The sequence below is a fragment of the Crocodylus porosus genome, unplaced genomic scaffold (assembly GCF_001723895.1).
Source record: "Crocodylus porosus isolate Cpor-Errol unplaced genomic scaffold, CroPor_comp1, whole genome shotgun sequence".
NCBI classification, from domain to species: domain Eukaryota; kingdom Metazoa; phylum Chordata; order Crocodylia; family Crocodylidae; genus Crocodylus; species Crocodylus porosus.
The window spans coordinates 28773490-28798938 of NW_017728914.1; the positions used below are offsets into that span (position 1 = coordinate 28773490).

At 39.7% G+C, this 25449-nt stretch overlaps 1 protein-coding gene across 1 annotated transcript; it reads right to left on the bottom strand.

Moving 5' to 3' along the window:
- Positions 1-5950: 5950 nt before the first annotated feature.
- SAR1B (secretion associated Ras related GTPase 1B) lies at positions 5951-23542 on the bottom strand. The gene is made up of 8 exons (XM_019535094.1): positions 23494-23542; positions 20295-20356; positions 18392-18467; positions 12844-12963; positions 11301-11366; positions 10265-10368; positions 9164-9295; positions 5951-8000 (listed from the first exon to the last, which is right to left on the bottom strand). Exons 3-8 carry the CDS (start codon positions 18447-18449, stop codon positions 7884-7886), a joined length of 597 nt encoding a protein of 198 aa, XP_019390639.1. The 5' UTR covers positions 18450-18467; positions 20295-20356; positions 23494-23542; the 3' UTR covers positions 5951-7883.
- Between the last annotated feature and the right edge of the window lie 1907 nt (positions 23543-25449).

The following is a 25449-nucleotide window of genomic DNA, read 5'->3' on the forward strand; positions in this document are numbered from 1 at the left end:
ATGGCCCTCTCTGTGACCTGATGCAATGTGCAGTAGCTTTACCCTAAAGTTTTCAGGACACTATAGGTCAGTTCTCTTGAAAGTAAACAGCTCCTTTCAACAACTCCAGCAGGGTCAGATGAACCTTTCATGGCTGAGGTCTGAAGGGCAGTCTAGTAGCTGACACAGGTTGGGCAAGGACTTCAGGAACAACTCTGGAGCTAATTTTGGACTCTCGTGTTGATGGAGACATAAATAGAAATGGTGTTGTGGTCACATGCATAAGGATCTGTTACACATTCTTTGCATCATAGCAGCGGGCAAGCAACTCACAGCAACCCAGGGAACTTCAGTTAAGCAGATTTGTACAAGTTTTCTTTCAAAGCAGTAGGTGTGATCAATGTGTGTAAACACTGTGCTTTATCCTCTATTGATTCCCCTTGGCTCTGTTTGTCAACAGACACGGAAATACAGGTAGGGCTTCCTCCTTGCTGATTACCTGTTACAAGAGCAGAAGGCAGGATAGAGATGCCCCTTCCTAAATACCCTAAAAAAAGTCAAATAATTTGTTCTCTGGGAAGTGAGCACTCTCCAGCTATGGCTCAGAAAATGAAGGGCATGCTGGAAGAGGTGGCTGGGAATGTCTAATCTGGTGGAGAAAAAAGTAAAAGCTGAATTGAGGTCCAAGGGGAAATTTCCCTCCCAGAAAAGACTGCAGATATGGCCGGTGGTTTTGTGTGCTTTGGGAAGTCCCACTGGAAAGCCAGTGAGGACCAGAAGCCCTGAAGGCTGAGACGCCTCGGATCCAAGCATCCGCACATGATTAACAGAGATGATTAAAAGGGACATTTTTGTGGCGGCCGGGCATTTTTTTCCTTAAATAATTTGCCTTTTTATGGAAACGCTGACAATTTCCTCACCTGTTGAACATATATCTGCCACTGATAAAGTGGCATGAGAAAACAAGCCACGTGATTAGTACAACTTCCCTTTGTTGGCTAGATGCTGTTCCTCTTGCTGCACCTAAAAGTCTCTGGTTGCTGCTTTTGCAGCAGCTATTCATTTGAGTCTTTCCCATGATACTTCCTACAATCATTTATTGGCTGATATACCAAAGCTCTTTATTTTCCACGCTGCAAATCCCATTTTTCATTTTAAGCCTCAGGGCCCTTACTTCACAAGGGCTTTCAGTGAGCAACATCCCTTGATAACAGCGTGCCTTGGCATTTATTATTCTCTGAAGGTCTCGATTTCAAATGTGTCAATCGCAAAGCAAAGACCGGAGAAGACAAGTGACACATTATGTTAGCACAGGGGTTTTTCCCATCTGGAATTCAGGCTCAACCCTCCATGTCTGAGCAGCAAGAAACTTCCAAGGGTTTAAAATCTGGTTTCAAGTTTTACAGCTTGTCTACATGCCTACTGACAAGTCAGTTAAATAAGGCGATCTCAGTTGTGTCCTTGGGGAACACCAGTCAACACAGGACACCAGAACATTTCTGAAATAGGGTAAAATTTGGCACTATTGCTAAGATGGCATGGAGCAATTGTAGGGTTTCAAGGTAACACTGAAATGTGCCGTCGTAGGAGATAAGAGAGCAGGGTGTCCGCTTGTAACAGTTCCTGACTCTGGTAGGTTTGGCTTTGGCAATTTTCCCTCTTTTTATTTTTCAGAGGCACTGGTATTTTGAAATACCAATCCCAAGAGCATCCCCTCAGCAGATCAAGTCAGTAAGGCTCGGAGGGTTTTGCGTGCAGGTACTATTTTCCCTTTCCCAGTGATAATAGGAGATGGATCAATCCAATGCACTTTTCCTTTCTCTTGATTCCATGACTGTCCCAGCCAGTAGCCTCCACTGTGAAACTTTGTCAAATGTTTTCTGAAGATCGCTGTGCAACAGTCAATAGTGACTTTGCTAGTTCTGGGAGTGATCTCTGAAAAGATCCCATATTACCAAGGCATGACCTCCTGTCCAGCATATTCATTACTTCAGGGCCATGCTATTCAATGTATGCCAAGCACTACATTTTCAATGCAATTGGCTGCCTTAGGCTTGCTGAAAAGCAGCCTCCATTCGCAATGGCAACCGCACACATTCCAAAATGTTAACTGTGCCCATCGTCTTGCCCTGAGGTACAAGGAGGTTTTAAGTTTCAGGTCCTTGCACTCCACACCCCCGTCCCCTGGTTCTGCAACCCCCTAGCAAGTTCCAATCTGTTTACTTCTCAATCAGTTGCTTGCCCCAGCATTTCCCTTGTTAACATGGTGACCACATTCACTTTTGGGCATCTGTCCTCTCCTAGAATGAAAGCATTGCGTTGTATTGATATAAAAATGCAAGGCCAGACAGTGGCTCTGAAATTACTAACAGTTCACATGTGCACACATGTCCCTAGCTGCTGACAGAGACCCGTTTACTCTTCCACTACCACAAAGGTTACTGCTATTGTTAAATTAGTTCTAGGATTAAAGCAACATTTTGTGGGGGATCCAAAAAAGCCATGATTGACAGCTGGAAAACTACAATGACAACAGATATTTGTGTCCAAAAACTGTTATTTTTTAAAAGATGTATTAGTTGTTTTAGGTGTTACACCTACTTTCTTTACCCATTTTCCTGGCATGCTTTTTTGGTCTCCTTTCTACTATTTAAGTTTTACAATAATACTGCCAGCTGCGAATGAGCATAAATATTTAGACAACCGCACACACTATGATGGGTACATAAGGAAGAAGTAGAAGCAGCTCAAAAATGCAGAGATGTTTGAATGCAAATTTGACTCATACTTTGTTGAAAAGTTGTTCCCAAGACTCAGAAGAAAGGGATCCAGACCAGGTGAGATACAGCTATCTTTCGAGTGTCTGCAGTAAGTAAGTGCACAGGAGCAGGGGGAAGGAATTCCAGCTGATACTCATTCTGCCACTGTTTGCCCAGGGACTTTGGATATGACAAAACCTTTTTGGGCCTCAGTTTCCAGATCCTGGAATGAAATGTAATAAGTGCTTCAAAGTTCTGTTAAAACAAACGACTTCCTTATTATGATTGGGCATTAGTCATAATGAGTGTTGTCTTGAATCAGTTTGGAGTAATTTTTACACATGGGCGGCTATTTTGATACATCTCCTGGTAAGCCGAGGAGCTTCCAGCTTCTGCTGTGAAAAGAGTGACTATTAAAAGTTAATATGAAGCAGCATGTGTTGATGGTTTGATAAGCAGCTCCATGTTATAGTGGGTAGGTCAATCCACTTCCCCATAACAGCACGGCAGGTCAAATGTGAAAAAAATTCATAAGTGAAAAAGAGTTCAGCAATTTCAGCCTGAACCAGGTCGATACAAGCAGTTCTGAACCACTGGCACTACTACTACAGATCAAATGTTACTGAGGCTGAAGTTCAGATGGACTGAATCAGCAAAATTCAAAGCAAGCACAGACAGTTTTTGGGGACAGGATGCAAAGGTCCAGCTGACATCTCACCAGTTTCGCAAGGCCCAAGATTCATGTGAACATTTTGCAACTACGAAAACCATTCATGATTTCTAAGTACTCACAAGTTTTCTCAGTTTGGGATTTGCTGTCACGCATATATCAATAGGAAACCTAAGTTCTGTAGAGTGGCTGACTGTTCCCATATAAACAGTGTCTAATATACTAAATGAAAAATCCAAACCTATAACAAAAAGATTTATAAAGCCAGCATCTTATTTTTTCATTCTTCAGTAACAAGTCATTCAGGAAGAAATTGTAACATGTAGAACTGCATCTCTTCAAAGTTCAGATCAGAATTTTATTTTGCTATTCCTGACATTTAAATTTAAAGCATGTGATGGGAAAACAGAACAGTAACAAAAAAATACTACATTAACTGTTTAGGAACATTTTCATCTGTAACGATTCTTCTGCAGAAATACAGAAACTGAAAGTCCATTATATAAATTATGTTTTTACACATGTACAGCACTCACAATTGCAGAACAGAAAATGTTCAATTCCACACCAAGATACTAGGGCAAAAAGTGGTTTATCTAAGTGCAAATATGTTAGCAAGGAGTTATGTCTTCCCACTGTGAGCCAGTGGCTTTTGCTGTTTCTTACTATTTATGCTAAATCTGAGCAGGAGTCAGTTTGTGGAAAAATGGGAATTTGGATGGCAGCATCCAATTCTTTTAAGGTATAGTAAGAAGAAAACAGAGTATTTCCTGCTACAAGCATATTTGCAAATTGACTTTGCTTAAAACTTGACAAGCACCTTTCATTTTGCTGAGCTGGCTCAGGACATAAATAAGTTGATGTAAAATCTCTTATGTTAATCTCTGATTATTAAAATACAATATGGCATACATATATATATATATATATATATATATATATATCTATATATCTATCTATCTCAGTAAAATTCACATACGTGCAGGTATCATATTCCAATGGATGCCATATATCATCTTTGGCACGTCACGGAGAATACCTGAATAGCACTGGAGAATGTACTTTAGGGATTGTTCCAGTGCCGGCAGGAGGGTGCAAAAGATGGACTTAACAGAATTCCAGAAGTGGGAGAAGTGAAAGACTTAGTCTTCATGCTAAACATCATTCAGCGGACCAGGAAAGGGGTGCAATTATGCCTCACATCTTGGGAAGATACAGTACACCCCAAACCCAAAGGTTATACTCTAGCCAAGAAAAATACATCTTATACAGTTCACAAATGAAAATATATTAAGGAATTGCAACATACAGGCCACATCCTCAGCAGCAGTCACTGAAACACATGGAGTTTGTGTTCACGTACCTTAATAAACTATTGTGATATAAAAATAGATTGGAGACGCTTCATAAACACAGTATGGTCATTGATTAGTTTTGTTTTTCTTCTCACATTCTACCTTACTGGGATGTTAAAATTGAAGGCCAAAGAACTGGACGCTCATGAGTGTCTCTCTAGGTACCATATCCAAACACGACGGTGGTGACCACGGTCTTTGACAGATCTCTTCTCTTTGAGGCATACAGAATTCCTGAGTACAAGACTGAAAACTTTCACAGAAGCTGGGACTAGTCACTGGAAATCTTACCCCTAAAAGTAACAGTGACCATAAGCTAGCTTTATTAGGAACTAGCAACTTCCAGAAATCATTTAAAAATGTAGTTCATTGACTTATCTTCCTCCCGGTAATTTCTTCACGCACACAAACCAGATTCACATTCAATCAAAAACAAATAAGCCCTTGTTAATTAACACAGACTTCTCTCCTATAGGCTAGAAGAAAGCCTATTTCTAAAATGTAAATGTCTGAGTGGTGCCTGGATAGTGCAATGATAGGGACCATGCAATATCTCCAGGAGGACAGATAAAAGATCTGAATTCCTTCCATATCTTTATCACAACCACATTTACAGCTAGCATCTTACAGCATGAAACATGAAATCTGCATATCCTCAAAACGCTAAGCATTACTCTTAATGTGTATGTTTATAGCATTACCACCTCCATTTTGACATTGCGTACTACTGTCCTCTTTTCTTTGCTGCCAAGGTCATTCACTTTGGCTTGAAACAGAAGCTGAAGGGCACACAAACTGTTTCAATACCCACCTAATGGATCAGCCAGCAGAGGTGACCTGCAAGCATGTCCTACTATGATGTGAGGGAAACAGATCCTCTCTAGTTCCAGCTTCACTTCCATTAGCATAGACATCCCAAGACTCCCATTTCAGCAGTGTGCCATGACTGCAAGAATTATCTTTAATATTTACACTATCTGTTGATTTAGCTGTTCTTAGCCTAAGAGCTGTCATCGGAAAAGTCTGAAAAAGGCATGTCTTCAAATTATAACCATGGTAGATAGATAGCAAAGACTTTCATAATGTCCCCACACTAATACGAGACCATTTCTTAGCTAAAGGCTTGGTTTATGTAACCCCAACTCACTGTTTTGCAGTAGATTATTAGCTTAAATTTATATTATGTGGCCATAATGACAGCCAAACATTGGTGACTTCCATCAGCTATCTGCTACGTTCACTTGTTACTGAGACCTCACCATGTACAAACTAAGGATCTTCATAATAGCAAATGTTCAGTTACAGATGTTATTTGCAAAGTTTTAAGTTACTGTCATTATTTAGATGCAAATTCCGGACCATGGAGACTTGATTACCAATGCTTGATCTTTCACTCTCAGAACGGGGCAAATAGTAGGTCCCATCTACATACTCTAGACCTTTGAGCCCTATATCCAAAAGGAAGACCAAACAGAACAAGAAAAGAAGAAAGAGGCATTCCGGATACAGCAACCACCAAGGTTCTACCGTGAATCACAGCTTTTAGATACATTTTGGACAAGACCTATTAATCATTAGTACAGCAATCCAATTTTTGCAAATAAGCTTTAAACACTAAGAACTGTGCATCTGTCCTCTCACGGGCAAAAACCTCCAGTGACCAACACCACCACAAAGATGACTGGCTCCAAGTCTGAAGTCTACACTTCAGCCCTTTTCCCACCTACCTAAAATAACATCCCCACCATCCTAAAGCATACAGAAAACCAAACCATAATTCCCAAGTGAGTATCAACAAATAGCAACAAGTTGATATGCAAGTGCTCCAACACTTCCATCTTAGAAAAGATTCTCCTTCCTTCCTAGTGCATGCAGAAGAAAGGGAGAAGAACTGTTATACAGGTCTGTTCACAAATATTAGTGATATCAAAACTTTACCCAAGGAATAAACCAACATAGCTTCCAAGACATACCAAACTGTTTGCCTACATGGCAACACTGTACAAGATAACACACATCATCACAATGAAGGCTAATGCTGAACATGAAAATTAAAATCAAGGCTAAACTGTCACCCAGCTGGGTGTGGGGATGACAGAAGTTTCCAAAAAAACCACCAGCAAAAACCGTTTTAGTAACTGATCATCATTCAGAAGCAACTACTCTAGCAAACCCAAAGCCTATTTAACTTAGAACAGAAGATTTCATGCAGTATTGTCTTCTGTTTCTTCAGAGAAACTTTAAATTCTTGTGCCAATTAAAGGTTCATTTAATTCAGAAAACTCAAGAAAACAGGAGCACTTTTGCAATTAGCACAAGAACTGTATTGGCACTAGTTGATTAATTTGTGTCTTTAATTACAGATTAGTGGTTAAGGGAAACAGAATTAGATTCTTCCTCTATTGACGGAAAATTCTAACATAAATGCAATTAAGTAGTGTGAAAACTTATGATTATCTAATGTACACTCAAGCTACCTTGAGGCCTTCTAAGCTTTAGAAAGGTAATTCATATATTCAGAACTTCAGACGGCCTCACTGGTTAAGACACATTAAAATGAAACATATCGCATTAAAGATGCCAGAATTGATTTAGATTTATTGCATGACGTTGCATAAGAAAGTATATTATTGAAAACTGTAAGGCATCATGCAATTATCAATAAGCTAATTATTTATTGTTCCTTGAGAGGTGGTTATATATTCTAAGTTCTATAAAACCAGTTTCAAAAAAGTACATAAAAAAAATTAACATGATAAGCATTAAATATTTTCCACATCTGTAGATTTTAGCTGTTAAAAAGTGCATTCAAACATACTATACTGGAAAGTCACTTTCAAAAAATGGTACTTGAAGACAACTGTCATGTTATAAGCTGCAAACGAACATTGTTTTATGGGATTAGAAAGCCAACATGTAATATTTAAATTTACAAACTTGTTTGAAATCAGTTTTCAATACACACACTTACAATTTAGCAGTTGATATAATAATCTAAAAACATATGCTTTTATAACCAAACATAGTCTAGTGAGTTTAAGTTATGTACACTGAGTGATCAAATAAGGAACAGACTTAATATTCAGACTTGGGACAGAATGTACAAATGGGAGTTTGGCATTAATCAATGTACTGTGCCATCCAGCGGAATCCTTCTCCATAGCCTTGTCTCTTTAGCACGCTGCACATAAAGACTTCTAGAGGTCTAGTGTTCAATTCTTTCAATGGTACATTGCCCTGGAAATGAAAGAGATCAGTATTTCCAGCTGTAAAATCATAAACATGTTGAAAAACAAACCGAAGTGGAATGTTATCATCTACTTTGTTTTATAGGCTACAACTTCAGAAAATAAATGCCCCTACAGCTTCTTCAGGTTACTGGGAACTAAAGGCACAGACAGAAGTGCAGCTCCCCATGTAACTCGCAGCACTTTACAGGAAGCACTATGACTTACAGCTATCCCCTGGGCCCAACAGATGTTCGCTGTTGGGTTCTGGGGGTTGGGGGAGTGGCTGCAAGGCTGCAGCCATTCTCCTCTAGCCCTGCCCTTACACCCTCCCAGGTCTTCAGTATAATCAGTATAACCCCATACCATTTGCGAGAAGCCAGCAGTGGTGGTTCTTCTGTGGAATAGATTAAATTTAATATGGCCAGTCTAGAGAAACAGTTTTTATAAGCATGAGGGAATTTGGAAAAACTTGTTTCTAATCCCCTACAACTGAATGTCTATAATAAAGTGAGTGTGCGGTATTTACATTTAATTAAAAGTACAGATTTCAAAGAGCAAAAGGTTTCAGATGTAAGCCCCAGATTACTGATACAGACACTTGGAAGAACTTTTCTTTCATTAACTACCAACGGTGATTTCCATATCAGTGTAATGGGTTTTAGTATCCTGTTTCTAATCCTTAGACCAGTGATACTCAACCAGGGTGCTGTGAGATCCTTGTAAGGGTGCCACTCAAATATTAGCAAGTTTAGGTGTGCAAACACTTACACACGATTCACAAGGTAAACCCAGAGATTTCAAACAGGAACCCAGCCCATCAAAATATTCTGACCTGTTGTGAGAGCAAGTTACCCTCATCTTTCTGAGTCTTTGCAACAGAACTGCTCTATAGTTTTCCATAGTCAACAGGCAAGTAAAAGCTAAGAGCTGGCATTTTCCAAAGGATGCCTTGAGACTAACAACACTATGAACTATCTTGTAAAGTACAAAGTATTTTGCTCTGAACAAAGATACCCTGAATCTTGTTAACCCAAAATGTGGAGACTTTATACATTAAACAATAGTTCCTATTAGACAGCTCCTTTGCGAAGCTGGGGGGAAGGGGTAAAAAGATCTTTAGACTAGATTACAGGGAATATACAGGCTCTCCAACAAGAATAGGAACATTACCTTTCCTGTTGTTTGGCCATACAAGCCAAACATCTCTCGTAACCTCTCTTCGCTGATGGCTTCAGGTCTGTCAATTTTGTTACCAAGAATTAGGATAGGCACATTAGCAACAGTTTCATCTGTCATTAATGACTATGAAGAGAAGAGAAGAGAGAGACATGCAATAAGGATGCACAGAATAAACACAGTTTATTTTATGAGTGCAAATAGTAACCCTGATTTCAGAAGCAATGCAAGATACTTGGTACTAAACACCTAGAGTGAATCCTTGCCCTGGGAACCAGATTTCACCTCTGAATTACAAAACTCTTGCTCACTGTAGTGACTGGGAAAGCAGTCACAATTCCTCAACAAAATGTGCATTGGGGGAAAAAGCAACATAATCTAGTCACAATATACAACACGCCTCCATTTTTAAAGCGGTGCTGGTGTCATTGGCAGAGAAAAATACCTGCCTCAATATAAACAGCATATATAATTAACAAGAGAAGAAGGGGAGTTAGCTGTAGCACAGATAGAGAACAGTAAAAAGTAACTACTGATTTAGATCAAACCTCTGGAAAACCTCCATAAAAACAGGAGGACAAGGGAACAGGCTGGCCAGGGAAGTTTCCAAATCTCCTTTGATGGAGATTTTCAAGCAGAGGATGGAAAGGCATCTGCCTGAGGCAGTCTGGGAACAGCAACTTCCAGATCTGTGCAGGTCTTAAGCCAAGATGACTCTTGGGTTCCCTTGCAGCCATGCAATTCAAGTCAGTGGTCAGCAACCGTTTCAGGTTGCAGACTAGAGTGAGCCAATTTGGATCAGAGGAAGGTGGCATGTGGGCCGGCACTAGGACCCAACTGCCATCGTGTCTCTGTGGCAGCATGGGGAGAGCAACAGCCACCAAACCTGCATGCCGCTGGCGGTCCAAATCCACTGGGCTGATTGAACAGGTTCATAGGTTGTAGGTTGCTTCCCCCTTTTCTAACTGGTCTGTTGAGCAGCATATGGAGAAAAACCCCCTTTGGTGGACATCAGGTCTGGGTGTCACCTACTCTCCACTTCCCAAGAACTGGGAATAGCAGCTCACTATTTCTAAACCCATTTGTTTAACTTACATCAAGTTCTTCTTTTGATTCAGCCAATCTTTCAAGATCGGCACAGTCCACAAGAAACACAATACCATTGATGGCAGGCAGATAATTTTTCCATACTCTGCGAGCTAACGAAAAACAGGTATAAATTAAGAGCAACTACAAATTAACAAATTAATTCAAAGCAATGCACAGGGCTTCACTAAACCGTAATAACTCCAGAGGGGCCACTAGTTTCATCTATATCAAGTTTAAAATCAGTCATTCCAATTTTACACAGCTTAAAATAACGGAACACTGCTTTTTTTAAGCAGGAAAAAAGCTTTTCATACCTGTAAGTGGAGGTCGAAAAGCCCATACTACAGTGTTTTTATGTTTAGCATTCAAATAACTTGTGGCCTCTCTTAAAGTGATGCCTAAAATAATTTAAAAAATGAAAATATAACTTGAAGACAAGTGATTCAATGGCAACTCCAGAAAAAGGAAGCAATGGAACGTGTAAGTTGATATCCTTTCAAAACATTACATCGCTTTTCTGGAAACCTCAGATTGTCCTCGGAAAGGTGTGTTTGACCCTCAGACAGCCATACATGGATGCTGGAGAATTTGAAATCCTTGATAAGCAGTATTGTATCTTTGGTCCAATATGATGGTAGTAGACCTGGACGTTTTTACTACTGCCCTAGCTAAATTGCACATGTGTACAATGCAGAGGAGCTGATCTTGTTTTTCAGAGACTAACATTACACCAGACAAAAGTTTAAAACATGAAGTCTAATGGTGAATAACAGACTGGTTCACATTTACTACTAATTATCTTAAGGAACCTCATCTAGAACTTGGCTGTCTGGCAGTTCCCCCCTATTGTATGTTGGGGTGTAATATTCAGTAGATAGAAGAAGACCAGAAGTTTCTAAAATGGCATAAAAAACCCTTGGAAAACATTCCTCGTAGCATGGGCATGTTCTCGATCTGAGGCAAATTAAGGTTAATACTCTATTACTTTATTGTAACTGAGGCAAATAGTCACATGGGGGGGGAACCTACTGACAACTCTTACCTTGAGCATGTCCACCCAGATCAAAAGTAGTAAAAGTCATACCAGCAATCGTCAGCTCTTCTGCAGCTAAAATACACAAAACTGTTATGTTCTTTGTTTCTGAACAACGTACAACCCAGCAGAATACTTTAGCAACCTTCTGGGAACAGATTTTACTCTCTCAACTGATTAAAACAATTGTACCATGTTATCCAATAAGTAAACCAGAACAAAGTGATATTGAGAGAGAGAGCCAAGACAAATATAATGCTTATATAACCAACTCAATATTATCAAGCTTTAAAGAACAATACAAAAGGTTTGCAAGGTCTGGCAAAATAAAACCAAACATTTTTTCCTGCATTGTATATCCTTACATTAACATTCCCCAAACAGTTTTGACATCTGGTTTTTCTTCAAGTTGTGATTTTATGTTGGGCTGCCCCAGGTAGCCTCCTTGGGCCAGCCAAAATTGCATGATGGCGTGTAATAAGGGTCTGATCTAAAGGCTGCTGAAGTTTACGGGAAACCTTCTATCATCTTTAGTTGGCTTTTGATCAGGTGCAAAATAAATGGGAAATGGCTCAGGTGAGTTTTAGCTCTGGACTCTACTGCTTCTCCCTCCTCTCCTGGCACCAATATTCCAAGCACTGGCTTCATAAGAGATTTCAAAAAGGAAGTGGCTAGTGCTTACTATATAGTGTATTTTCCCACATACATCGTTCTCCCTTTTTTCTTGGCACTGCCTTCTGGAAGTGGGAATGTGCATTATATGTGAGAAAATACAGGAAGAGCAGTTTTTGCTGCTTACCTGAAGAAAAGGAAAGTAAAGGGAGCAGAACAAAGAAGCAGGACAGTGAGCTCTCAGTTACTACAAGGAAAGATCTTTTTTTTTCCTTCTTCATTCTGCTTTTCAAAATCAAGGTGTCCAAGCTTATTTCAGAGTGCATGGTATGTAAGACAATACAGTGACACTCCACAATGAGCTTCACTTTTTGTCTTCTGCTGTCATGATGAATTGTCATTTCCCACTCCAGAAAATCCTGCTATTTGCTCAGGAAGTTTTCCTGTCCTTCATGAGGTTTTTTCCCCCTGTATTAGAACTGCAGGGCTGGGCCTGATCATGAAAACTCTTCACGTTACTCATGTCACATGCAGAGCTCCTTTACGCTTTATACAATCCAGGCTAGGTAAAATATCTAAACTATTGTTAACTCTTTCTCCTCTCTCTATACTTAAGAGCTTTTGTGTGCTCACTCAGCCCATCACTCCATTATTTCACTGAGCCTTGAGCATCCCTCTCAGTAAACCACCCTGCTGAGCCATAACCAGTGCCCTTTCAAGCAAGAACCAACCAAAAAGCATAAATCACATTTCCACAGAAAAGCATGCCTTCAACCCCAACTCCTGGTAGGTTTTTCACCATGTTCTATGCTTATAGGTAAGCTCTGTTGAATTATATTGCACTTTGATTTTTGTGATATTAGCAGAACATGCCACAGAGACTGCAGCATAGCCAAGACTTGAAATGCTCTTTCTAGTGTTACAGAGGGTATAGACTTACTGGGATGTAGTGTAGGGACATGCTGTCCCAATCTGTCATCTTTAAGCATGTGCAGTAATGTGGTTTTCCCTGCATTGTCCAAACCAAGAAATACTAGTTTACCCGATTTCTTGTACAATCCTGGAAAAAAAAAAGGCCCTTAGTGAATAATTCACTTATTTAACCACAGTCATATTGTAACGAAAGCTTAATTTATACTAGTGCTGCTCATATCAACCTGGGTGTATATAAGAAAAGATTGGCAATAACATTTTCAGCCCTTCTTAAACAGAAACCTTTTTCATACTGTGTGGGACATCTTCTGTTCTTGCAGGCCACACTATCCTTCTCAGGCCATGCCTACATTACACACTTCTGTTGGCATCAGGAGTGTGAAGAACATTGTCATAAAGAGTGTGAAGCTACCCAGTACCCATCTGGCATAGCCATGCCATAATTATACCAGTAAAAAAACGCACTTTTCCTGACATAGCTTATTAGTTTATAGCACTTTCACTGATACAAACAGCAGCATTATAGACAGTTTAGGTGCATCCACACTAGAAGCACTTTGCTAGTATAGTCTACTGGTATTCCTAGATCAGTAAAGTGCTCCCAGTACAGACAAAGGCTTGGTCTACATTTATATTTTGTCAAGACAGTTACCTTATTGAGAAGCATGGGAAGAAACAAAAATACACATTTTTAACCAATGTAATGCTGGAAAAAATGCTAACAGCCCAAAGTGGTTTTGTCAGCATACCTTATTTCATTCATGGAGCTCTGTTTAAGCTATACTAGTTGCATCTCCATTAGATGCCAGTATAGCTCTACCAGCAAAACCAGAAAGTATAGATAAATCCACAGATTTGTTGGACAGAGCATGGAACAATTTCTTCAAGTTCCTTCTTTCTTTCTTTCTATCTTAAGCTGTTTCAAGTAAAACCTGGAACCCTGAATTCAAGTTCTGAAAGGTAAGGAAAAGGGAAACTGGTTTTAAAATATTAATGTTTGCGGTTTTAACTCTATACCTATTGTTACTATTTGGTTTCACATGACAGTTCAATGAATAGAGCTTTAAACCACAGTAAGACTTGTCTGACTAAGATGCCTATACATGCCTCAGAGTGGTTGCAAGTTTGCACCCATCAACAGTATATGACTATACAAGTGAAGCATTTCCTGTCCTGTGATAATGTTCTAATAGTATGGATGAAAAGTTTCACGTTTCATTATTAATAATCCTTATAAAAAATTTCCCCCTTAACGTCACTCTATTTATGCCTCCAGTAAAGATAAAAATGTGCATACAAGGAGGGAGGGAATGGGTTAAAATTAGCATATTTTAAGTTTTTTTTTAAATGAGCAAGCAGAATTCTCAACTCACACTAACCCATCTACATTGTATCCTCAATGCTACCTCAGAATTACACTTTGCTGTTCAATCATTCAAATACAGCAGTTCAAAAACGAGTTTCAGATTGAAAGCCATAGTCATCTCCTGCTCTGAAGGCCACCTGAACAGAAATAGTTTTGTGTCCGTTTTAAAGGAGTTTTCTTATTTTATAACCTTTTTGAAGAAATCATTGTTCAATATATTTCATTCGAGGATAACCCTGCCCCCCAGCCTTGTGCAAAATGCAGAGCATTCTGTAGGGCAAAGTGCTCATAACATTATGGGAAACTGAAGTATTAATTTTGGCAAAAGAAAACTGAAAATTAATTCTTGAGCGGGATAATTGGGCTGTTACTTGCTGCTAACGAGGTGATAAGGGCCATGCCCATTACAAGTTATAAGCTAACACAATGCTAAAATGCATTATGCATCATGCATAATGCATCATGGTAAAGCTTGAAATATAGCTGCAAATTTAACCTTCAAGTAATTCTGACTATATGAGTTTCTGTAAAATTTGTGTATTTGTGTTATTAATTAATCTGTGTGCAAGAAACAAGGAAGAGAAGTCAAAGATTGGGATAAATATAATTTTTTAATGATACCTACTTAAGTGAAGGTCTTTTACTGCGTGATGCAATGGGATATAAAACTAAAGAAAGATTTATTTTACAAACTTACGAAGGTACAGAAGTATTTCATGTAGTAAATTATCAGATTATGTGGCTAATCCTATGTTTAATATTCATCATTATAGTTTCTCTGCACTTACTAGGTTTAACTGCATACTCTAATACAACTGCAAGTGTTGCATTATCTGTGTTTTCAGTTCCTGGGTTTTCACAGTAAATTAGAGAAAAAAATAGAAATAAAGTGATTTTATTAGCTTTCTTCTACGAATGGGCCGGTTGGTACAGTGTTCATGTCTTACATTGCTGATGAATGCTTCTGAAAAAGAAAGAGACCCAGCCCAAATTATCCCCGAGGAAGACTAAAGCAGAGACTCAACACTTCACTTACCAACCACATTTTTTTTCTAATCTTTGCTTTTGTTCAGTGATTTTTTTTTTTTTTAAATAAGCTGGTCAGATTCTGAATCAAACCATACTACAGCATGCCACATGCATATACCTATCCCGCTGACCTTTATCTTGCCATTGTTTACTCACCTTTCCTGCATTTAAACTAATCCCTAGGATCACATTCCAACAGGGAAGATTTATAACCTGCATAACAGAGAAGGCTGCAATTCTCCCATCCTTCTCAGCTAATTCTGTTGACCCAATAATCTTTAGCCTGACTGCCTATTAAGCTACCAAGTAGAGCAGAAGGTATCGCTTCCTACCAAGCAAGAAAAGGTGGTCTAACAAGTTCAGATGTTGCTCAACACAGACCACAAGAGAAACTCCATCTAACACTCACTTTATGGCCAAAGATAAATGCTGTTAAACTATGGTGGAATAAAAAGTGCCTGTGTCACCTCTGGTCTGGACAACTGAATATGCTCTATGTAGGTTTATACATACATAAATCCTACAGTTAGAGAGAAGTAGGCCTGGGAGGGACCTCAAAGTCATCTCAGGAAAAACTTCCTTTGTGTCAGAACAGAAAGGTAGTGGAATAGATTGCCCAGAGAAGATGCGGGATCTCCTTCACTGGCGGTCTTCAAGAGGAGGCTGGATAAGCATAGGAGGGATATTTCCGAAGTAACATTTCTGTGTTTGTGCAAGAGGTTAGACCTGATAACCCTTCCAAACCTAGGATTCTGTGATCTAGTGCAGTGGGAGACAACCTTTTTGACAGGCATGCTACAAATTATCTCCTGCTGTCCTCACATGCCACTTAAATCCTCTTTCCCCACCCGATCTGCTGCTCTGCTTTCTGTTCCCTGCTGTATCTGTCACTGTGCTGCCTATCCTCCATCCAATCTGCCACAGCCAACATACAGAGGTGGTCTGTGCCACTTATGGCATGCGTGCTGCAGCCTGGCCACCCGTGATCTAGTGCAACCCCCCTGAAGTCCTTTCTAGCCTGAATTTTCTCTCATTCTAGGATATGACTAGGAACTGCAAACAATGTAAATGCTGTGATCTTTCAAATGATTAGAAAAGGCAAGTCTACTCAATAGGCTGCTTGAAAACATGTGAAATATGTGCTCCTAAACAAGAGGAGTGTAGAAAACTGCTGTATGAGATGGGTTTTTGTTTTTTTTTAAATCTCTCTCTCCATTCATACCATAATGCAGCTAAATAGGAGCCAGAGTGTTCTCCTAAATTTTATGATTCTGTTCAATCATAATAATATGGTCCTACTTCTACTAAAAAAGAAAAAAATCTTTAAGCAGGAATAGGGAAAGAAGCAAAAAGTTCTTATTATTAGAGTGCATATAAGCAGGACACATCAAGGATACATTTCTCTGGCACTTTGATCTACAGTATCTCTTGTGCTAGAAATATCCTTGGCGGGAGGAAGGGTTTCAAATATACAGCAATCACTGCTTGATTCAATGAAGTGAGAGATAAGAAAGGTTAGCCAACTTAGTTAAAATTTCACTGGCTGATATTCAGATAGCTGGCCAAGGGTCTAACACAGTGAAAAAGTCAAACCACCAACTGATAAAAGTGAGGCAATGACATTCCTGGTCTATGTAACCTATATTCCCTTTATTGTCATCCTTATATTCCCTTCCCGGCCCTTTCTGTTATACCCTAAACTCAACTTTTACCCACTTAGACCAGTGGTGCTCACTCTATACGGCCCCATGGCTTGGATGAGTAGTACAGGCTTGGTCCAGATCCCACATGCAGGGTTGTTTTGAGGGTGTGACCCCACACACTGGCCCAGCCCTGTGCACTAGATCCAGCTGCAGAGTGACCTGGCACAATCTGGTGTGTGGGACTATGTCATCCAGCCCATAGGGCTAGATGACATGGCTCCATGGGCTGGATCCCCGCAAGCTATAGGTTGAGCAGGACTGACAGACTACAAGATTTTCGGGTCAGGCTCACTTTCATGTGATTTTAGTAACGTGTTACTCAACATGGGTCCTGAGTATGACTGTAACCTGCATCTGACTGGAGGGCCTGGTGGCAATGTGATGGGGCAGCGCCTACAAAAACCCACAGTATTGCAACCTCCAGAGTAAGGTGAGTATAGGGAGTCTCAAAACCCTAGCCCTCACTGTCTTGTGGGTACTCCTTGGCTGGAAAAAGGCTAAGGGACATCACCCTGGTAGAAACAAGCCCTTGCTGCAGCATTAGGCAGTCAGCAGCACTTCTTATCTATTGCTCTCTGGCAGAAACTACAACCATCAAGGTACTGAACATCTGGACTTGGTCTGGCCTTTGGATTCTGTGTCAATGGTCTAAAGTAGGAATGGGAGGTCTTGGGCAGCCTCTACTCCTCCATACTCTTGCCTAGGCATGTGTGCCTACGGTCTTGGTGATTAGACCTCTTACACATGCACCATGATCCAGAGGGTGCCTATACTCAACATAGTCCCATTAGCTTCCCCAAGAATAATTATGGAATCAGTTATGAGTCTGGCATGAGTAAGGGTTTCAGAACGTGTCTGCATAAGGCTTGGTACATCTGGGCCTTCCAAGTGACACCTTAATGCAATTAGGGTATAAATAAAAACTGGTGAATACTGAGAATCAGGTATACCTCCAAAGAACTCATTGGAGCTACACCAGGCTAAGTCTAGTGTGAATGGAAAGCCTTCCATAAAGAAGGAAGGAAAACAGCTATTTTCTCTATCAGGAAAGGAGATGAGTGAATGCTGTTGAATCTGGGATTGGCAACTATGGCCCATGGGCAACATCTGGCCCTCCAACTGATGTCTTCTGGCCTGTGAAACAGGGATGTTGGTGGCAATTCTATGGCAGGGGCTGTCCATTGCAATTTGGCAGTGGGGAAAGTGGCTGCTGGGTTTGGAGGGTGGTGCAGCCAAGGGAAAGGGGTGGCTCATCTTCAGAGCAATTGGGGCTCGTTTGGCTTGCTGCCTGTATGAGGTTGCCAACCCCTGTGTTAAACACGTCAGTCCCGTTTTTAAGATTTCATATCTCTCTTCTCAGGGTCACAGAATTGATATAAAAATAAATGCCACTGTTTAAAGCAAACGCAGGTAAACTGAACTGAGATCATTATATAAAACTGGTGTTAAAAACTCACCTAAAAACTGTAGTACACTACTGAAACCACTGTAAATCCAATCAAATATGAAGGACATATCTGAATCTTAAGGGGTCTGGAAAAAAGAAAAAGATAAATGCATTTAAGCTCTATTGAAGTAGTGTTATTAAGAGTTGTAAAATATCTATAAATCAAGTGCTGGATAAAAAATAAAATTAAGTGATTAGCTCACATCAGTAGATACATTCAGTTCTGGTATTCAGTCTTATTATCATAACTCTGAACCCTGTACTGCAGAGCCAAACATTTCCGACATGTTAAAGCAGGATTGTTACAGGGAGTACTACCACAACATGGTGTACTGTTGGATGCACCACACTGAGTCAAAGTGGAAATATGAGAATACGATCAGAGTCTAATGAGTATAGATTACAGTTTGCATTCACAAAGAACTTATTCACAAGAGCAGAATTTTTAGCTAAGAAATCTGACACATTTGTTTTGACTTTTCATTTCAAACATTATTTCTTATGTGATTTTTAAGTAAGTGGCATTTTACCATTATCATTAGACACCCTTTATTTAGCACAATTTATAACTTGGCATTAAACAGCTCCAAGACTAGCTTTATGCCATTTAATATTATACTACCACATGCCAGTTTCTGGGCCCTGTTTCTTACTTTCACAGCCGGAACAAGTAAAGAGCATTGCAAACTGTATGCTGAGACAGCCGAGGAGGGCAAGCCATGCACTCAACAGCTGCTGCCAGGAGTAAACTTGCTTTAGTTTATAAAAATGTAATTAACATTTGTTCTGATTTATACACACGGAATAATTTCAAATACATTTCTCCTTCTATAGCACCTTTTCCCTTTATCTATACATGTCAAAACATTTTACAAACAAAGAATGGAGAGACATATTTTACGGATGAGAAAACTAAAGCAGAGATTAAATAGCTGCCAGAAACTCCTGGGGCAAGTCTGCTAAGATGGGAAATGCAAGATCTGGGTTCTGACTGCTAATACAGACCATTCTTCCTACACATGTTGTGATGGAAAGTCTCCAAATGTTAAGGGTGACAATTCTATGTTTTTGTGGACATGTCAATGACATGTTTTTCTTCTACATGGTCATCTAAGTCCCAAACATGCCAATTATCCACTGGCTGACACTATTTCTTGATGCATATGAAGCCATTCATGTGTGCAGGGCTATGCATGCTGCAATAGGGAAGCATCCTGTGCATAAGAGGCATTTCTGGGACTTAGACAACCATGTAGACGAGAAAATCTGGTAGTCTAGGCTTCCAAAGGAAAACAGAATGCTACCCTTACTAGATACATTTTCAAATAACTGACTGAGGTCAAGTATGTGGATTGTGCTCCTTCTTGGAAAAATATAGGACAAGTCTTTCATTTTGAGAGGTAGGTTTTGTTGGTTGTAGGTCAGAAGTCCTACTTCAAAGACTCATGACTAGTGGAAAAAGCATAGTTATTTTCTTCCTTTAAGAGATCCCTGTAATAACCTGGTCCATCGGTTGGTGACATCACTATCATGGTATGAAATACCCCTACCTTCTCAGGGTGGAGCACTAGCATAGCAATAGTTAGATCATGGAGAAGCACAAAGTAGTTCTTCCTGGTCAGTGAAGTATAATTAAAATGGTACAATCTTATTTTCTCTTTTCGTGGGAGATAATTGGGAAACTAGAGGATGTCCCATGACCTAATTTTGTTCAATGAATCTAACTCTAGTGTGTTACGGACGTGATAGATCTGTAGCACAGAAATCCTCGAATGGATATCTCCCCCATACAAGAACAGCTTCCACCTTGTGTGCTGTACTACTGCCCTTTGGAGTGATCATCTGAAAAGTCAGCATTCACGCTGACACAAAGCCATTTCTGAAGCAAAGCTAGTGATGTAAATATATCTTACCACCAACTGACTGTGCTGCTATGAGCAGGTCATTTCATACATTCATTTTTATGTCCTCATTTCTAAAAAAAAAAAAAAAGTGACATTTATTTGCCCCAGTGGGACATTGTCTATTGTTTCGACAACATTTAGAAACAATAGCATTAAGGCCCAGGTTCACGCACGGTACTTAAGTGCCTGATTTCCATGAAAATCAAGCAGCGTTAGATACCTAAATACTTTTGATGGTCCGAGTCTCAGGGCTTACCATCAGTTTGATGGGCATATTGGTCCCAAACTCTTTCTCTCTGCAATGTCCTCTACACTGGCTGTAGTCTTCTCTCCATCAGACCCTGCTACCCTAAAGTTATGGCTGAGTAAGGTAGCCTTCCGGCAGCCTTGTGCCATGAGTGTGGCACAAAGTGGCTAAAGCACAGCTGAGGGGTAGACCACCCCAAAACTGTGTCGTAACAATTTTAAAAAATCCAAATATTTTAGTAGCTTATTAAAAAAAAGAGTAACCCTAAGTGAACAGACTCTCCTGCCCCCACGCCCTGCATTCTGCCATATAGGAGCAGATGCCACACAAAAGAAAGGAAAAGGAAGTTTTACTTGTAGATCCTAAAGCAAAGTTACAATCTATTTAATCCACATTCGCCTTGAGAATCCCAAACTAGGGCTTCTCAAGAAGAAATCTAGGCTTTCTGCTGACATCCTCACCTGTACCTTGAATTAATGTGCGTGTTGCTGACGAGCTGTGACAGACGAAAATAATTTCAAGGATAAAACCCTGTCATCCCATGAACTGCGAGTTACAAAACATCACAAATACAACTGCCACTTACACATCTGAAAAGCAAAGGTCAGGAGCAGGCAAACACAGCAGACCCTACACGTCAGCAGATTTATTTATTGCTTGAACAAAATGCCGACCAGGAAAAGCCTCTGTGAGGCTTAGAAAAGTGATCTCCTAAAGCAACCCAGAAATCAGTGCAATGGGTGTGATGCAACAGAGCTGCTCTGGTTACCGAGGTGAAAATAACTTTGTAAAGCCCAGTTATATAAAACTGTTGGTGTGTAAAAATCATGTGGACAAATTAAAAAACTTAATAGGACACGTTGAAAAAAACTTTCATAAAGTGTAATTGGTTAAAGTTTCAAATGTTATTAAAATGGGAAGTGCTATTTAATAAAAGCCCAAATGAAATGACTGAAGTCCTACAATAAAGTACAAAAATGGATGTTTAAAAGGGGATATGCCCTAATAAACCAAAATACATACATTGACACCAATAAACCAAAAATACATCAAAAACTGACACCAGACAGAACTTAAATCTTTTCAAGTGAAAAAAACTCGAGTTATTTTCCAACACAATGCTTTATTATATTGAGATGGGGCATTAAACCTACTGTTACAGTATAGAAAAGAAAAACCTACACAGATCATAAGAATCATATCTATGAATTAAAAGATTTAGCAATGCAGTGATTCTTTGAGATCAGTTGTACAGCTGCTAACAGGATGAAGTGTAGCCACAAAAATACAAAGAAAACTAGCAAGACTTGCACCTCAAACTCATGAAACTTGCAGTCCTTTGTCCGAAAACACCAGAAAAACTGAAACTGTGGCAGATCACTTACCTACAAAACCCTGAGGAAGCAAAGCACTTGCTCTTTTAGAATGGATCTAGATGTTAAAATATTTTTTCTTTAAAATAATTCAAGTTGTGAGCGCAACAAGGGTTTGGGAAGCAGATTTTAATGCATCCGTGATGCTATACTGGCTTTTTCTGTACAAACCACCGTATTTCTACGCTGTGCTGTCCTTTAAAAAGACATTTAAAGTCATTTACTGTATCACATCAGGATGTATGACAGACGGCTACCAGTTCCAGATGTCCGAATCAGCAGTGAGTAGCATAACACCATGAGCTTTCTTGAGCTGAGTATCATTTTGTAACTTCCACTAGTTCAACAAAAACTGTTTGTTCAGTGTAAATATTCAAGTCGAACTGCATCAATAACTCTGGTATCAGTTTGAGGCAGTCTCTGAAAATAGACTTTTCTTGTTAAGAATTTTCAATCGAACAGATTCCTTGTAGGTCATTTATTCTTTACTTGTCAGGAGACATTTTTTTGGTTTGTTTTTAAATGGAGTTTTCTCTCTCATGTTCACTATTTTTGTTATATAATTCTCGTTATGTTTTTAACATTATTCAATTTTCAATTATTAATAGAATTGAGGGGATTTTTTCCTGTGTAATGTACTGTTGCCAGAGAACACAAGGAATAACTATGAAAAAATTAGTGGGTTTAATTAAGTCAACTGCTATCTGCATATGTTGGGAAGTGCATTTGATTGTGCGTGATGAGGAGTTGCTAACTAGCCAACATGACTGCACTTTAACCAGCATACTTTGGACTTCAGTGATTCCTGGATATAGTTTTCTGGAAACAGCTTGGCAAATAAGTGTTCAAAGTATACTTTGTAAGACTGTAGGAACACGCATCTCAGACTTTATCTTGATCACACAAAATCTTAACATTAATAATAAATCAAAATCTTTAACAAAATTTTGCATACATTTGCCAGAATAGATTAATTCAAAAGCAGGAACTGTTATTTTTTTCTAATAAAATCACATCACTGGTTGGCAAAAGAGAAACTTCGAAGGAATTCAGATTTTTTTAAGCATCTGAATGACTTGCAGTAAATATTTGGGAAACCTCAACATTTTTTCCATTATCATCAATATAGCTGTATTTGGTTTAGAAAGCAGGAAGATTTGCTATTCTATGAAGTTCCTTCTGACTTATTTGTTCTTCTTCATCTTGCCTTGTGAGATGCTGTATTTGAGCTCAGCAGTTTTTATATTTGCTCAAAATGGTAAAAATAAAATAAAATAAACCTGTGAAAATGGTGTAGCAGAAGTTGAATTAAATCTTCAAGACAGTTAATATGCTGTGATTGAAAAGCTCCATGAAACAACAAACTATTTTGAATTCCTTGTGTTTAAAGTATGGCTATAGTAATATTTGCTTTACCTAAACAAACAAAACTGCTGTCACTTTTTTCCTCTTAGCTGTGACACTTCTCTAGCTTTATAGAGCGCTCAGGACAGACACGGACTACATCAGCATAATGTGCTAAAATACAAATTAAGTGTATTAGATCATTCAAAACTTTATGAATGCTCTAATAGAAGCAAACACTTACCAACAGGGTATTGTAAACCACAACGCAGAAGAGAAATACAAAGCAGAAACAGAAAAGGAATATGCCGAACCGTCCTCAAAGAGAAATGCAATTCAAATCCAGCATAAACAGCATCTCTGGAGAAAGAGGGTTTAACACACCTTGGTTCCCGGGTTCTCTTAATATAGTGACGAGGGTGGAAAAGAAATTAAAGTAAATGCCAGGAAAGTAGGCAGGTGAATCAAGGGAGTGCAGTGACTCATTATTATAAGGGAGTCACTTGTCTATTCTGGATGATGCGAGAATGACTTCCAATTCTGTTTCCAAACAGGAAGCAATTGCATACTTCACGGAGAAAGACTAACCTACTCGAATCAAATTCTTCTAAAATGTATTAAGGACATTTCAATGGAAGCAAAGTGCTGAAAACTAGTACTGAACACTGTGCTTGCTAAGGTAGTCCCAGAAAGAAAGAAGCTGGATCACTTCATTACTGGGAGACTATATCAAAGTAATAGCTGAAATATATCGATAGGCACTAATCTACCATCTAAAAAAGACTTTTGAACCCAAAGGTGCATTTTCTCAGGAAGTCGTATTGTCTGATTAAAAGAAAATAAGAGTTAAAGAACGGTTATCTGGGACTGCGAAAGACGGTTTGCTGAGCTCTTCCCTTCACCAGCCCCCATCAGCATTCTTATACATTATTAATCATTATATTACTTAATATTGGAGGTCTTTATAAATGACAAATACTATGTCTAAATTTCACAGTGCAAAATGATTCTGCTGAGCAGACTGGATGAAAACTGCTAACATAACAGACAAACAATCAATCTGGCTGGTGCATTAGGAGAGACAATCTAATATAGAAGATTTTTTAGCATAACGCATCTTCTTATGAAGTGATTACGATAAATAACTTCCATGTTGCAGGGTTGTTGGTTGTAGCCATGTTGGTCTAAGGACACAGGCAGGCAAGGGTCTTTGGGTAGATGTGATAACTTTGATTAGGTCAACTAAATTGCCCAAAAGTTGCAAAGAACTTTTTTGCTCAAACACCCTTTGTGAGGCATGGGGAGACGTAACACCAGCAGCATCTCCCCATGCCTGTCGGAGGGTGCTTGTGCCCAAAAGTGTGCAAAGAACTTTTCCCCAACTATTTAGTCGGTCTAATAACATCACCGCTACTCGGAGAACCTTGTCTGCCTATGATCAAGATCAGCATGTCTGATTATTCTTCATTGCGATTTCTAGCCCTAGACACTTCTATACATTTTGTGATACGGCTTTATTTAAATGATGGGACAGCATCTCCACCAGGTTCCTCCCACAAAAGACGTTGGCTTGGTAGTACGAGCCGTGACCGGTGACGTAAACAACCACGTTCGCACTCCTGACGTTTTGAAACCTCAAGAGAAACCTTTCACACCTTGTGACCCAAGTATTAAATAAGGCTTATTGCGAAACACCCTCAAACTCCACATCAGTAGGGAGGGAGGGACCCTTAGCAGGGCATTTTTGAGTAGCTGACTACAGTTTCAGGTGAAAGGTCAATCCAAAATCCCGGCTGCTTCCAATGTGACTATTTAAATACAAATCACTGGCATTATTTCAATGCAACCCGAAGTTGGCTATCACCTGTACTACAAGCCCCGATTGCCTTTTCCTCTAGACGGATACAGCTACCACCTGAAGTCCCGTAAATGCATTCAGCTTTCTTCCAAGCAGCAAAACCCAGCCAGCAGACAGCTTTCTTCTAACCCCGCTATTACCGAATCCCTCCGAGATGCTGCCTTCTCCGTTTCATACAGTCCACAAAAGGGTCGAGGCCCGATGGGGGAATCACTTCTGGGGCTGCCCAGAGCCGCCTCAGGCGGGTCCCGCTGCGCTGGGCGGGCGCACAACCGGACCGGCCGGCGATGGCAGGGCTGCGGGAGCTTTGGGGGGCATCTTTCAGGGCACCCCTAAAAGACA

What these genes read in the sequence shown, in the direction of transcription:
- SAR1B (XM_019535094.1), bottom strand. Translation starts at nt 18,449, where the DNA reads ATGTCCTTCATATTTGATTGGATTTACAGTGGTTTCAGTAGTGTACTA. An exon ending in TGTCCCTACACTACATCCCA is followed by an intron (nt 11,367 to 12,843) that starts GTAAGTCTATAC and finishes TGTGTATTTTAG; the next exon opens with CTGCAGAAGAGCTGACGATT. An exon ending in ATGGCCAAACAACAGGAAAG is followed by an intron (nt 8,001 to 9,163) that starts GTAATGTTCCTA and finishes TTTCATTTCCAG; the next exon opens with GGCAATGTACCATTGAAAGA.